Below are 14,313 nucleotides of genomic sequence, written 5' to 3'. Positions count from 1 at the left end.
GGGGGGTGATTTCTCGCTTTCTGTCTCTATGTCTCTCTCTGTCTGCCTGGCGAGCGCACGCGCCCTACAGTGAAAATCTCTCAAAAAAAAAAAAAAAAAAAGCTTTGTAATCCACACCCTGTCAAGAAACAGAGCTTTTCCATTACTCTATAAAGTTTGCTTGCACACCTTCCGAGTAATACTTCATATTACAGAAATGCTAGAGTTATGTCCTTTTTTTCTAGTGTGTTTTTTTGATTCAGCATAATAATTTTTATATTCATCTATGTAGTTTTATATTCCTGTAGTTTTTTTTTTAATTCCTGAGTTTCTTTGATACAGCATTTAATAAAACTACATAATTTTTTTTTTTTTTTTTGATGAGGGCACAAGTGTGCATGATGGGGGAGAGAAAGTATTTTATTTTATTTACCAGAATCACTCTCAGCAGGGTTTTACATGCCCATGATCCCCTTTCCCCAGTCATCTAGCTCATCAGGATCACATACACATGCCCACCAGGGATCTGAACCTGTGGTCAGTCATGTGGCTTCCAGCACTGGAGTTCAGTTTGTCACTGACTGCATCACCAGACTAGGTCAGATAGGGCCTTATTGATTTTTTTTTTGAGGGGAGAGGTTTTTGCTATAGGGCATGTGCGCTCGCCAGACAGACAGAGAGAGACATAGAGACAGAAAGTGAGAAATCACCCCCCAGGGGGGATGGTCACGCCGCAATCCCTTCTCCTCCATTCTCCTCTCGGGATCTTGGGCACGCACGCACACGCGCCCGGCGTGAGTTTTAAGCCACCGGGTCCGGGACGCGAACCGCGGTTGACTACGCAGGAGTCCAGTGACATAGCCATTACGCTAACTGCTGGTTCCTCCTGTTGATTATTTTTTATAAGGGTATTTTTTTTTTCCTTTTTTTTTTTTTTTTGAGAGGTTTTCGCTACAGGGTGTGTGCGCTCGCCAGACAGAGAGAGACATAGAGATAGAAAGCAAGAAATCACCCCCCAGGGGGAATGGTCACGCTGCAATCCCTTCTCCTCCATTCTCTGAAGATCCTGGGTGCGTGCACACACAAGCCCGGAGTGAGTTTTCAGCCACCAGGTCCGGGACGCGAACCATGGTCGACTACGTGGGAGTCCAGTGACATAGCCATTACGCCAACTGCTGGTTCTCTATAAGGGTCTTATTGTGATCCTCCTGAGCTATTGAGCTGGGTAATATTTTCTTTCTTTTTTTTTTTTTGGAGAGGTTTTTGCTATAAGGCGTGTACGCTCGCCAGACAGAGACAGACAGAGAGACAGAAAGCGAGAAATCACCCCCCAGGGGGGATGGCCACGCCACAATCCCTTCTCCTCCATTCTCCTCTCGGGATCTTGGGCACATACGCACACATGCCCGGCGTGAGTTTAAGCCACCGGGTCCAGGACTTGAACCACGGTCGACTACGTGGGAGTCCAGTGACATAGCCATTATGCTAACTGCTGGTCCCAGAGCTGGGTAATATTTTCTTAATCTGTTTGCTTTCTGACTCCTGACATGACTGCACCTGGTCTGTCTAGGTTGAGTGGGTAACCAAATCCAGGCACTGAACCTAAGCCCTGTGCATCCCTAGTCATTGTGCAGCAGTTTCCACCTGTGCCTGCTGGTGGGCCTCAGCATAATTTGCTTGATATTCTTCCACGTAATTATAGATAGTTATAAATATTTGTAGTTCTTTTTTTTTTTTTCCCCTAGTTGCTGGAGTGTGTGTGCTCAACCAGAGAGAGGGCCAGAGCGAGAAAGCACACAGGGATATGGTCATGATGTAGTTCCTCTTCCATCTCTCCATCCTGTTGGGATTTCATGCACATGTGCCCAGTATATTTTTCAAGCCTCTGATTCCAGGATTTGAACTACAGTTGGCTATGTGAAATCAGTTCCTTTAACCACTAGGCCAAAGGACAAGCCCTGTAGTTTGTTCTTTTTATTACTGAGTAGTAGTTCATCTTTAATTTCTTTTTCTTTCTTTTTTATTTTTAAATTTTGCTATAGGACACATGAATTTGCCAGAGAGAGACAGAAAGAGGGAGAGAGAGGGAAGTGAGAAAACACTCCCTACGGGGGATGGCCACTCCATAATCCCTTTCCCTCCATTCTCCTTTCAGTATTATGGTCATGCACTCATGTGGGCCTAGCATGTTTTTTTTTTCAAGCCACTAGGTCTGGGATTTGAATTATGCATTTGGCCACGTGGGATCCAGCCACCTTAGTCACCATGCCACTGGCCAGTCACCATGCCACTGGCCCATATTTTTTTGTTCTTGGACAGTTAAGCTGTTTAAGAAACTCTACATAATCTTTCTGATTTCTTTTTCTTAAAATTTGCTATAAGAGGGACCAGCAGATGGCATAATGGTTATATTGCTGGACTCCCACATAGTCTACCACAGTTTGAGTCCTGGACCTGGCGGCTTAAAACTCACACTGGACACTTGTGTGCACCCAAAATCCCGAGAGGAGAATGAAGAAGGGATTGCAGCATGGCTATTCCCCCTAGGGGATGACTTCTTGCTTTCTGTCTCTTTCTGTCTCTCCAGCAAGTACGCATATCCTATAGAAAAATCTCTATTTAAAAAAATAATAAATTTACTATAAGAGATGAGGAACAGTGTGAAAAAGCATTCTTTGGGGGATAATGGCCAGACCACAATCCCTTCTCCTTCATTCTCTCAGGATTTTAGACAGGCATGAGCATGTGTCTGGCTCGTTTTTCAAGCCAGTGGTCTGGGATCCAGCTGTCTTAATCCACTTCACCAGCTGGCCCTAGTCTTCTGTTTGTCTATTTTATTTAAATTTATTTTTATTTTTAAATTTTTGCCAGAAGGTGTGTACACTCACCAGAGAGACAGTGGGAAGACAGAGATAAACAGCACCCCCATGGGGCATGGTCACACTGTAATCCCTTCTCCTCCATTTATCCCTCCTTTTTGGGGGGTTCTAGTCACATGCACATGTGTGCCCTGCATTTTTCAAATCGATGAATCTTGGACTGAAACCAAGTGATCAATCGTGTGGGATCCAGCTGTCTTAACCACCAGGCCATATACTGTCCCCTACATAATCTTCTAAAGTATTTTTGCATTTCATATTGTCACTAGCAGTATATAGGTGTTCTACTTGCATCACATCCTGTTTAACTTTTGGTATTATCATATTTTTAAAATTTGGTTGATCCTGGTAGGTATAGACTGTATGTCATGTCTTCAAGTTTTCTGTGTACATGTGTATGTCCAACATCTTTGCTAGAATGTAAGCTTATCTGTTGGGTTGTCAAAAAAGCCATGATGTATTTCTTCTGTTTTTCTAGGCAAAATATGTCATGAATTTTCTGACAACCTAATAGGATGGGATCTATCTGTGGGTCTGTTTATTTTTTTATAATATTCATCCTATTATCTTGCACATAGTAACTACTCAGTGAATATTTATTGATTGGATATCTTATAATTATGTTTCAAGATGAATCCTTAATTAAGGAAAACATTAATTTTATTGAATGGAAATGTAAGTTCTCTAATATATTTGAATCACTTATATTGTATTTCAGGTCAGTTTACATTGCGAGACATGTATGAACAATTTCAAAATATCATGAAAATGGGCCCCTTCAGTCAGATCTTGGTCAGTAATTATCAAAATTTTCTGTATACTTTTATTTTTCATTTAAGAGCAGAAGCATTTGCTTTAGTCATTCTTAATATCTGGGGGGAAAATTGGTATTTTAAGACTTACTTTCTGTATGAAAGCCAGTAGTTAAATGTGACTATTGTGAACAATTGATCTTAAACCATATTGATTTTATGTTTAAATCTATTTTAGGGAATGATTCCTGGTTTTGGAACAGATTTTATGAGTAAAGGAAATGAACAGGAGTCCATGGCAAGGCTAAAAAAGTTAATGACGATAATGGATAGTATGAACGATCAAGGTAAGATGGCAGATTACTGGACCCAGAGTGATGTTTGAGTATCAGCAAGTTGAGTGTGTTTCACTATATTCTTGTGGACAAGACCGGAGGAAATTCAGACTGCAAGATTATCTTTAGGTAGATTTGTAGTCACTTGAAAGTTTTTATTCAAAGGTTTATAAGTCTTGGTTTGAGAGCATCACTGAGAGAAATATGTAATTCTTCTCCAAATGAGTTCCAAGAAAGAGTACCTTCATTATGTTGATAGGAATAACTTAAAAGGGGAGCTCTTTAATAAAATTTGGGAAAATAATCAGATTTAAAAATTTAAATAAGCTTGTTTATTGATTCTCTTCAAAGCTTTAATGTGCTAGTCTACATTGGGAATCTTTACAAAAGGGATAGCTGGGGCTGGCAGGTGGCATGGTGGTTAAAAGTGCTGGACTCCCACATGGCCAACTGTGGTTCAAGTCCTGGGCCTGACAGCTTGCGTGCTCTCTCTCTCTCTGTGTGTGTGTGTCCTTCTCTGGTCAAATATTTTTTATTAAAGTGAAATAAAATATTTTAAAAGGATAGCTTAAGTAACGTTTACAAACTTGTCTTGCTTTATCACTCTCAAAGTATTAGTCTTCTCAGAAATATTCTGTCCTCTTTTTTTTTTTAATTTTATTTTTTATTCATTCATTTATTTTAATTTGACCAGAGAGACAGAGAGAGAGAGAGGGAAAGTGAGAAGGCAAGCCACCAGGTCCGGGACTTGAACCATGATCGGCCATGTGGGAGTGTCCAGCACCTGAACCACCCTGCCACCTGCTGACCCCTGTCTCTAATCCTGTACTGTCACTACCTCCTGTTTGTCTTTTACTTAGTTCTCAATCCATTCGCATTTCTAGTCCCATGATGCCCTTGCCTTTAAATTTTTTTTTTTATGATTTGTTATTTATATGCAGTCATTGCCATTTCGGTAGTGCCCTTGCCTTTTATTCCCGTATTTTAGCACCCTTTCATGTTCTACCCAGCAGGTATGCAGAACATTTATCACCTGTTTATAGGCCTTTTAACTCTACCATTTGCAATAGTGGACCTATGACTTTATTTGCAAAGAAAACTTGGCATTGAATTCTCTCAACCTTTGGCTAATTTACCTGCAAGACTGACAATCATAATCTACTCTTACTCTCTTCATTCTACTTCAAGTGGAATGTAGAAATCGAACATCAACTTAGGTTGAGAGAATTTTACTTCCTAAATATTTTTCATTTCTTCCCTCTTTTTGTGTTTGTATGCCCTTCATTAGTTTATACTCTCATTTGTTACCTGAATAGCTACAGTAGTCTTCCAATATTTCGCTTTCTCTGTTCGTCTTTCAGTCTGTCTTCCTTACTGCTATCAGAATGGTCTTTCAGGAGTCAAATTCTAAAATCTTCCATTCGCTCTTTATTACCTTCATGATGGATTTCAAACTTCTAAGCCAAGCATATAAATTCTGTTATGCAGTCTTCTCCTTACCAACTTATGCTAACTATTAAATCTCTGAGCTTTTATTTGTGCTCAGTTCCGTGTGGTTATGTTGCCGGATTCCACATGGCCAACCTCAGTTCAAATCTGGACCCGGTGGCCTGAAACTCACATTGGGCACATGTGCTTGCGGGCCCCAGATTCCAAGAGGAGAATGGGGAGAAGGGATTTTAGTGTGGCCATCTCCCTGAGGGTGATTTCTCACTTTCCCTGTCATTGTCTATGTTTTCCTCTCTTTGATGAATGCATGCACCCCAAGGCAAAAACTGCTTAAAAAAAAGTACATGTGGAGGCCAGCAGGTGGCGTTGTGGTTAAGGCACTGGACTCCCACATGGTTGAAGTTCAAGTCTTGAACATGGAGCCTTGAAAATAATGCCAGATTTGTGTGCATGTGAGCCCAAAATCCCAGGAGGAGAATGGAGGAAGGAGGATTGAGGCATTGCCATCTTCCTGGCAGGGTTTCTCACTTTCCTTCTCTCTGTCTCCCTCTGGCGAGCACACACGTCCTATGGCAGAAACCTGAAAAATAACATGGTAGCCAGTCATGGTGGTGCAGTGCTAACACAATGCTCCATGACGTCGAGGCCATATGAGAGATGTGATTGGGTCCTCAGGTCTCCCTGTATATGCCCATGATCCTGGCTGGCTAAGACTTGGGGTGGGTTGCTATACCCCCTGTTGGGGATACCTGTTTGTCCTCCTCTGCTCTGAAATAAATCAGTTAGTCAACTTAAAAAACAAGGGCCAACCAGGACTTCGTGTGGTTTAGGCTACTGGATCCTACATGTCTAGTTGCATGGTTCAGGTCGGATCCAGCCACTTGTAAAACACACAAGGTGCATGTGTGTGCATGCCCAAAATCCTGAGAGGAGAATGGAGGAGAAGGGATTATGACATGGCATCCACCCTAGGAAGTGATTACTCTCGCGCGCGCGCTCCCTATAGCAAAAACTTAAAACAGAAAAATCTGCTAAGCTCTATGCATAGAAGTTATATATTGCCCAATTGCATATAACTTTTGATAATGAATGATAATTACATTTAAATGAAAGTAATTGACTCTTGCCTACAGAACTGGACAGTACAGATGGAGCCAAGGTTTTTAGTAAGCAGCCAGGAAGAATCCAGAGAGTAGCAAGAGGATCAGGTGTGTCAACTAGAGATGTTCAAGAACTTTTGACGCAATATACCAAGTTTGCACAGATGGTAAAAAAGATGGGAGGTATCAAAGGACTTTTCAAAGGTAAGAAAAATAAGCTCATCATTAATTAACAGACTGAATAGAAAGAAGGAACTGAATATTTAGAGGGAACTGAATATTAAGGTCAGGGAATATCGCCAGTATTAAAAAATATATCACTGAATATCAGGTTATATTCAAGTATAGCCAGAATTTATAATATGATGTGAGATCTAACTGTTTTCAAATTTAAGGTAATAAATGTTAATATATTTTTAAACACTGATATTTTCAAAAGCACAATGGTTTTATTTTTATAAACATCAAATACACATTAAAGAAAATTTAGAAAATGTAAGAAGGTATAAGAAAAAAATTTATCACACACATTACCTTTTTTCTCTAGAGAATCTGATGCATACTATTGCAAATAAAAGCTGATAAAATTACTGCTTTCTTCTGATATATTATAACTTATTACATATGCCAAATATTCTTCTAAATATTATTTTTAACCACTGACTGTTACTATTTTAGTTATGTATGTATCTTTGTTTAATGTAATGCATCTTTGTTGAACAGTTGCACCAATTGATCCACTTCTGTTAAGATACTTTTTCCTTTTTAAAGTCTATCCATTGGGGCTAGTAGGTGGCATGTTGGGTAAGGTGCTGGACTCAAAACTAGCCCACTGCAGTTCAAGTCCCAGACCTGGTGGCTTGCCCAAAATCCCAAGAGGAGGGTGTAGGAGGAGGGATTGTGGTGTGGACATCCCTGCTGGAGGGTGATTTCTCACTTTCCCTCTTACTGTCTGATGCCCCGTGACAAAAAAAAAAAAAAAAGTAAATAAGATAAACTCTATGCACTTATTTCTTCCATGAATGACAGAGACAGACAGAACTCCCAACAGGGTCTTTGACACTGCATTCCATTCCCAGCCCACAGCCAGCATCAGATCATGGGCACATGCATGTTGGGCATACTCAGGGAGGTTTCTGGACTTAAACCGGGAACTTGCCCAAGTGGAATAGCCTCACAGAGCATCATGTTTCATCACTGCACTGCCATGCAGCCCCCAATTTTCTCTGTTATGAGAAACACAGTAGCTACTGAGTAAATTTTGACATAATATTATTTCTAAGTTAATGGTTAGATATTATTCAGTATCTAGTTTTTAGATTACTACTTCATTTTAACATTTCTTTGTACATTTACTGGTTTGAATTTCCTTTGTGACCGACCCCCTCTTCATGTTTCTAGAATAGTTATTCTATTTTTTTCTCCTTAGCACTTTGTAAAAACTCTTTTAAAAATCTCTGGTTATATTTGCAAATATTTGTTTTTAGTTTTTCTTTTGTTGTTGTTTGTTTTTTGCTGTTGAGTGCATGTACTGAGCAGAGAGAGAGAAGCAAAGTGGGAAATCACCCCCCCCGGGGGGATGGCCATGCTATAGCCCCTTCTCCATTTTTCTCTTGGGACTTTGGGCACCCGTGCATATATCCCTGGTAGGATTTTTTTAAGAGTTTTTTTTTGCTATAGGGCGCATGCGCTCGCCAGAGAGACAGAAAGCGAGAAATCACCCCCCGGGGTGGGGGTGGCCATGCCGCTATGCCTTCTCCTCCTCCATTTTCCTCTCGAGATCTTGGGCACGCACGCACATGGCATGAGTTAAGCTGCCAGATCTGGGACTCAAACCACAGTCGACTACATGGGAATCCAGTGACATAGCCATTACATGAACTGCTGGTCCCCAGAAAAAAAATTTTTGAGAGAGGTTTTTTTTGCTATAGGGTGCTTACGCTTACCAGAAAGAGAGAGAGAGACAGAGCAAGAAATCACTCCCCAGGAGGGTTGGGCACACAGGCACACATGCCTGGCATGAGCTTAAGTTGTCTGGTCTGGGACTCAAACCGTGGTCAGCTATGTGGGAATCCAATGACTTAACCATTATGCCATCTACTGCCCCCCCCCCCCTTTTTTTGCCATCTACTGCCCCCCCCCTTTTTTTTTGCCAGAGGGCATGTGTACTTGTTAGCAAGAGAGAGAGAAAGAAGGTTAAAGCATCCTCTATGGGGAATAATCACTCTACATTCCCTTCTCCATTTCTCCCTCTATTTGGGAGTTTCGATATACACACGTAGGCCTAGTGTGTTTTCAAACCACCCACGCCAAGACTTGGACCGCTTAGTGGACCATGTGGTATCTAGCCCCCTTAATCAGCAGATTGTGGGCTGGCTTTTTTTTTTCCTCAATACTTTTTCTTGTGAGAGGTCTCATGTGCTCACCAGACACAGACAGAGGAAGCACCCCCTAACCCCCAGGATGTGGTCACACTGAAGTCTCTTCTCTGTTTCTCCATCCTATTGGATGGAGAGAGTGTGTGCTCTCACAAGAGAGAAAGCACCCCTCAGTGGGGCATGGTCACTCCACAGTTTTTTTCCCTCCATTTCTTTATCTTGTTAGGATTTTGAGTATGCACACATATGCACTGACATGCCCTTCAAGCTTCTGGGCTGGGATTTGATCAGCAGTTAGCCATGTGGGAGCCAGCTTTCCATGCACAGCTCTTAACTGCTGTACTGTGGGGCTGGCTCTGTGTTATTTTTCTGGAAACTTCTTAGGTATATACTGATCTTCAGGTTTTTACAGACTCATTCTTTTATATTAATTTACCAACCATTTAATCTCTTTCTCAACTAACCCATGTTTCTATTTTTTGTTCGACCTTCCTCTATTATACTATGAAGCAATTATTGTTATAACATACTTTTAATAACTGTTGAGTAAAGTTTGCTTTTAGTAGCTCAGTCACAGATTGAACTAAAAGTATTAGAAAAAATTATAGTCCTAAGAAAGACTTTTAAAGGAATAGCAGATAGAGTAATGGTTACGTCGTTGGACTCCCATGTAGTTGATAATGGTTTGAGTCCCTGACCTGATGGCTTAAAATTCATGGTGGGCGCTTGTGCATGCATGCCCAAAATCCCAAGAGGAGAAGGGATTGTGGCGTGGCCATCCTCCTGGGGGTTGATTTCTTGGGTTCTGTCTCTCTGTCTTTCTGGCAAGTATACATGCCCTGTTGCAAAAATCTCTCCTAAAAAAAAAGAAAGACAGACCTTTAAATGTCCCTTTATATAGAATTTCACCTGTTCTTCAAATAAAAAAAAGTGCTGAGGTAAAGATAAGAGAATATGTAGAAATAGAAATACTTGTTCGAGCGATAAGATTATAAGTGGTGTTTTCTTTGTATTTACTCAACTCATCAAACTTTTTAAGGTAGTATGATTATTATTATGTCCTATACTGACTTAAAATCTTTTTTTTTTGTCAGGGGGTGACATGTCTAAGAATGTGAGCCAGTCTCAGATGGCAAAATTGAATCAACAGATGGCTAAAATGATGGACCCAAGAGTTCTTCATCACATGGGTAAATACAAAGTTATTTTCAGTTGGTAATACACAGTTTATAAAGGTTCAGTTTTAATGGTAAGCTTTCTATTCTGATGTTCTGAAAATCTGTTAGTAAGATATGTGATTTGAGGGAAATAGCTATCTGAATCCTAAATTGAACAGTTATAATAACACTATGTAAGTTTTATTCATCTCTCTGCTATCACTTGTGTGATTTTTGCCCAAGCCATTTGATTATATTTTCCTAATGTTTGTTCTAGTGACTTTTTGCCCTGTTTTAGAACCTGGATATTTTTAATGATGGTACCTTCAAATTACATAAGGATTTTGCACCCCAGTTCTGATTTTACCATGTGACCTTTGAAAAATCCCTTAAATTTTCATAACCTCATTTTCCCCTTTGGTAAAATCTCAGGTGGTAATCTCATCAGGAAATTATGACAGTTAAATGAGCTAATACGTGTGGAAGCATATAGTGTAGTTGTGGGCATATAGTACATGTTCAATAAATGCTTATTATTTTCTTTAAATCCTATGAAATAATCCGCCATTAGTTACTTTTTATGTAACATAATAGTATTTACAGCAAGACAGTCTTGGACTTTCCAGAAAAAACATTTTCATTAGATCAAGTGTGACAGGTCAAATGTGACAAGATATTTTCGTGTATTTTTTTTTACATTAACTCAATGTAGAAGGTTATTTGTCCTGTTTTATAGGTGAAGATGCTGGTAACAATGCAATTTTTTAATCAGTATTTTCTTTAAGGCTGATGACAAAATTGCAATTAGAACTCAGTATTTTGTAGAAGTTAAAATCTTGTTAGGCAAAAGTAATAAATGTGTTAAGTTCAACTTATTAATTATTTGTTTTTACTCTACTTTTGCTGTAGGTGGTATGGCAGGACTTCAGTCAATGATGAGGCAGTTTCAACAGGGTGCTGCTGGCAATATGAAAGGCATGATGGGATTCAATAATATGTAAAGAAGATGCCTTAATATAAACTGACTCAGTTGATTACATTATTTGCTGAGACCTCAGAGTTTCCCTCCTTTTTGCAAATGGGGAAAAAAATATTTTTCATGCCTGTCTTGACTCTCTTTTTCTTCTTATCTTTTCTTCCTCCTCTTCTTTTTTCCTCCTTTCCTCCCTCCTTTTGATATAAGGGAGGAATATATGGTTTTTGTGGAAATCATTATATTTTCACTTTAGATTTTCTCCTATTAGTTTGCACTATCATAATACTTCCTAAGTTAAACAAATCATGATGTAAAATTTTAGTACTTAAAGGTTTTTAATTATCTCAAAGGCCAAGCATTACATTTGTAAACGGTCCTGGTCAATAGTTACATGATGTCTCAATTAAAATGCTGTAAAATAAACTTTAAAGTGGTTATAAGTTAAAGGGTTGTTAACTTTCTTTATGATTTAAAATGATCAGTGTATCTCATAAAAAGGTAGACAGAAAAGCCTGGAAATAGACGTTTAATGGGGAAATGGAAGGGTAACTTTACCATGAATATTAAGCATTTTTGTTTAACTTAGAATAATTAAGATAATTTTGCCATGGAATATCTTAGCTCTGCTAATGAAATTAAAATTTAAAACTTGGTTATAGTTCACAGTATATCATGTTTTGTATATAACTTACATTTCTTATATCTATTTGACTTCAGTCAATGATGAGGCAGTTTCAACAGGGTGCTGCTGGCAATATGAAAGGCATGATGGGATTCAATAATATGTAAAGAAGATGCCTTAATATAAACTGACTCAGTTGATTACATTATTTGCTGAGACCTCAGAGTTTCCCTCCTTTTTGCAAATGGGGAAAAAAATATTTTTCATGCCTGTCTTGACTCTCTTTTTCTTCTTATCTTTTCTTCCTCCTCTTCTTTTTTCCTCCTTTCCTCCCTCCTTTTGATATAAGGGAGGAATATATGGTTTTTGTGGAAATCATTATATTTTCACTTTAGATTTTCTCCTATTAGTTTGCACTATCATAATACTTCCTAAGTTAAACAAATCATGATGTAAAATTTTAGTACTTAAAGGTTTTTAATTATCTCAAAGGCCAAGCATTACATTTGTAAACGGTCCTGGTCAATAGTTACATGATGTCTCAATTAAAATGCTGTAAAATAAACTTTAAAGTGGTTATAAGTTAAAGGGTTGTTAACTTTCTTTATGATTTAAAATGATCAGTGTATCTCATAAAAAGGTAGACAGAAAAGCCTGGAAATAGACGTTTAATGGGGAAATGGAAGGGTAACTTTACCATGAATATTAAGCATTTTTGTTTAACTTAGAATAATTAAGATAATTTTGCCATGGAATATCTTAGCTCTGCTAATGAAATTAAAATTTAAAACTTGGTTATAGTTCACAGTATATCATGTTTTGTATATAACTTACATTTCTTATATCTATTTTTGAAGCCTTACTGGCAGTCCTTGATTGTTTTTATAAAAAGCCAATTTTGTTATGTTTCTTACATTACAAAAATCTACCTGAAGAAATTGATATACTGTGATAATAGCTCATGTATAGACTTCATAATGGGAAACGAAGTGCAAATATTGGGCTGCACTATTACACATTAAAAATAAGGGGCCTGCTGGTGGTGTAGTGGTTAAGGTGCTGGACTCCCACATGGCCATCCGTGGTTCAAGTTCCAGAACTGGTGGCTTGCTGTTTCACTTTCCCTCTCTCTCTTCTGGTCAGATTAAAATAATAATAATAATAACAGATCAAATAAATAATTCTTAAAAGATAATAAGAAGACCATGATAAGATTCCCAAATTTGAATTTCTTTTATAGATAGCCCTAGTAGGTTAAACATACAAGCAAATACTTCAGTCAAAAATAGTACAAAGCATTTAAAATAAACATATGGTGGGACCAGCAGGTTGCATGGAGGTTAAAGGCAGTGGAATCCCACATGGCTTACTGCATGCTTCAAGTCCTGGAACTAGTGGCTTGAAAAACACCAAATGTGGGTGTGTTCATGCCCAAAATCCCAAGAGAATGGAGAAAAAAAGATTGCATTGTAAGCAACGCCCCCCCACAGAGGGTGATTTCTCACTTTCCCTTTTTCTTTTCTGCCTCTCTCTGGCAAGTTGCATGTGCCCAATAGCAAAACTAAAAAAATTAATAAAAAAGTCATTGTTTTGAAAATTTTTCAAATTCTAATTACCGTATTCTGAACCTTAATTACATTAAGTTTGCACCTTATGCATTCTTTGCTTTGAGCAATGAGTTACAGGAATGATTATATCTCAGCTGCTTGGGGGTTAATTAAACTTGACCTCTAGATCAGTTGCATAGCCTGTGGCTTGTTATTTTCGTAAAGTAACTAATAGATTTGATGTGAAATTTTGCTATGGTAGTTTTTCCCCACACTTTGCCACTAGGGTTTAGGTAACTATTTGTGCTTTGTGTGAAATAGTTGCTCACCTAGGACTTCAGATGCTACCCCTCTATCAATGACCTTTTATCTCTAATATAGACATATTTAAATTTTCTACAGGACAAATTTAAATTACCAGATAATTTTCAGATCTTTTAAAGTAAAAATATACCTTGTAAGCTAGTGATTATGGTACATTTCCTTTTATTAATACAGTGCTGCCTGCTGTTCGAGTTCTTTGGAGTTTGGCATGCTTATGCTACTTTTTGCAATTTTCTCATTACTTTTTTCTCTTTATTTGAAATCACTGTTCGAAGAGCATGTTAGATCTTTAAGTTTTACTTGGCTTAACAGGTTCTCTTGGCTTAAAATAATGTGTTTCTCAGTATCAGTTGGATCATAAATAGAAAAACAGCCAAGAAAATGCACAGAAGTTCCTACCTATGAGAGAATTCAAATGAGCCTGACACTAAAAATCCCCTACCTCATACCTGAGACCCCTCTGCTGCATAAAGGCTTTTCTTACTCGGAGCAGAGGGCATGGTTGTGGGTTTTTGTTTTTGTTTTTAAGCAAGTTATGCTAAAGTTATTCTAAATTTTGTTTTGTTTTTATTTTGCTATAGGTTACATGCACTTGTAGGGAAGAGATGGGGCAGGTGGAGTGAGAAATCACCCCTTGGGGAGGGATGGCCACACCACAGTCCCTTCTCCATTCTCTTAGGAATTGGGGTACACACGCACATATAACTGGAGTATTTTCAAGCCTCCAGGTCTGGGATTCTAGCCATGCAGTAGATCATGTGAGATCCAGCCACCATAACCACCACACCACTGCACTAAACTGCAGTGCTGGAAGC

At 38.7% G+C, this 14,313-nt stretch overlaps 1 protein-coding gene across 3 annotated transcripts in view; it reads left to right on the top strand.

Moving 5' to 3' along the window:
- SRP54 (signal recognition particle 54) overlaps positions 1-11,451 on the top strand; it is a 54,706-nt gene extending 43,255 nt beyond the window's left edge. For all 3 annotated transcript variants that reach the window (XM_006152376.3, XM_014589295.2, XM_006152377.3), the window contains 5 exons: positions 3,577-3,650; positions 3,849-3,957; positions 6,528-6,698; positions 9,967-10,062; positions 10,939-11,451. In XM_006152376.3, coding sequence (XP_006152438.1) covers positions 3,577-3,650; positions 3,849-3,957; positions 6,528-6,698; positions 9,967-10,062; positions 10,939-11,030 — 542 coding nt within the window. In that variant the 3' untranslated portion in view covers positions 11,031-11,451. The remainder of the gene's footprint in view (positions 1-3,576; positions 3,651-3,848; positions 3,958-6,527; positions 6,699-9,966; positions 10,063-10,938) is intronic.
- Positions 11,452-14,313: the final 2,862 nt, after the last annotated feature.

Source organism: Tupaia chinensis, unplaced genomic scaffold, assembly GCF_000334495.1.
Source record: "Tupaia chinensis unplaced genomic scaffold, TupChi_1.0 Scaffold000350_1, whole genome shotgun sequence".
Classification (NCBI taxonomy): domain Eukaryota; kingdom Metazoa; phylum Chordata; class Mammalia; order Scandentia; family Tupaiidae; genus Tupaia; species Tupaia belangeri.
The sequence above is the reverse complement of the archived record's forward strand: the minus strand, read 5'-3'. Positions and strand labels throughout refer to the sequence as shown.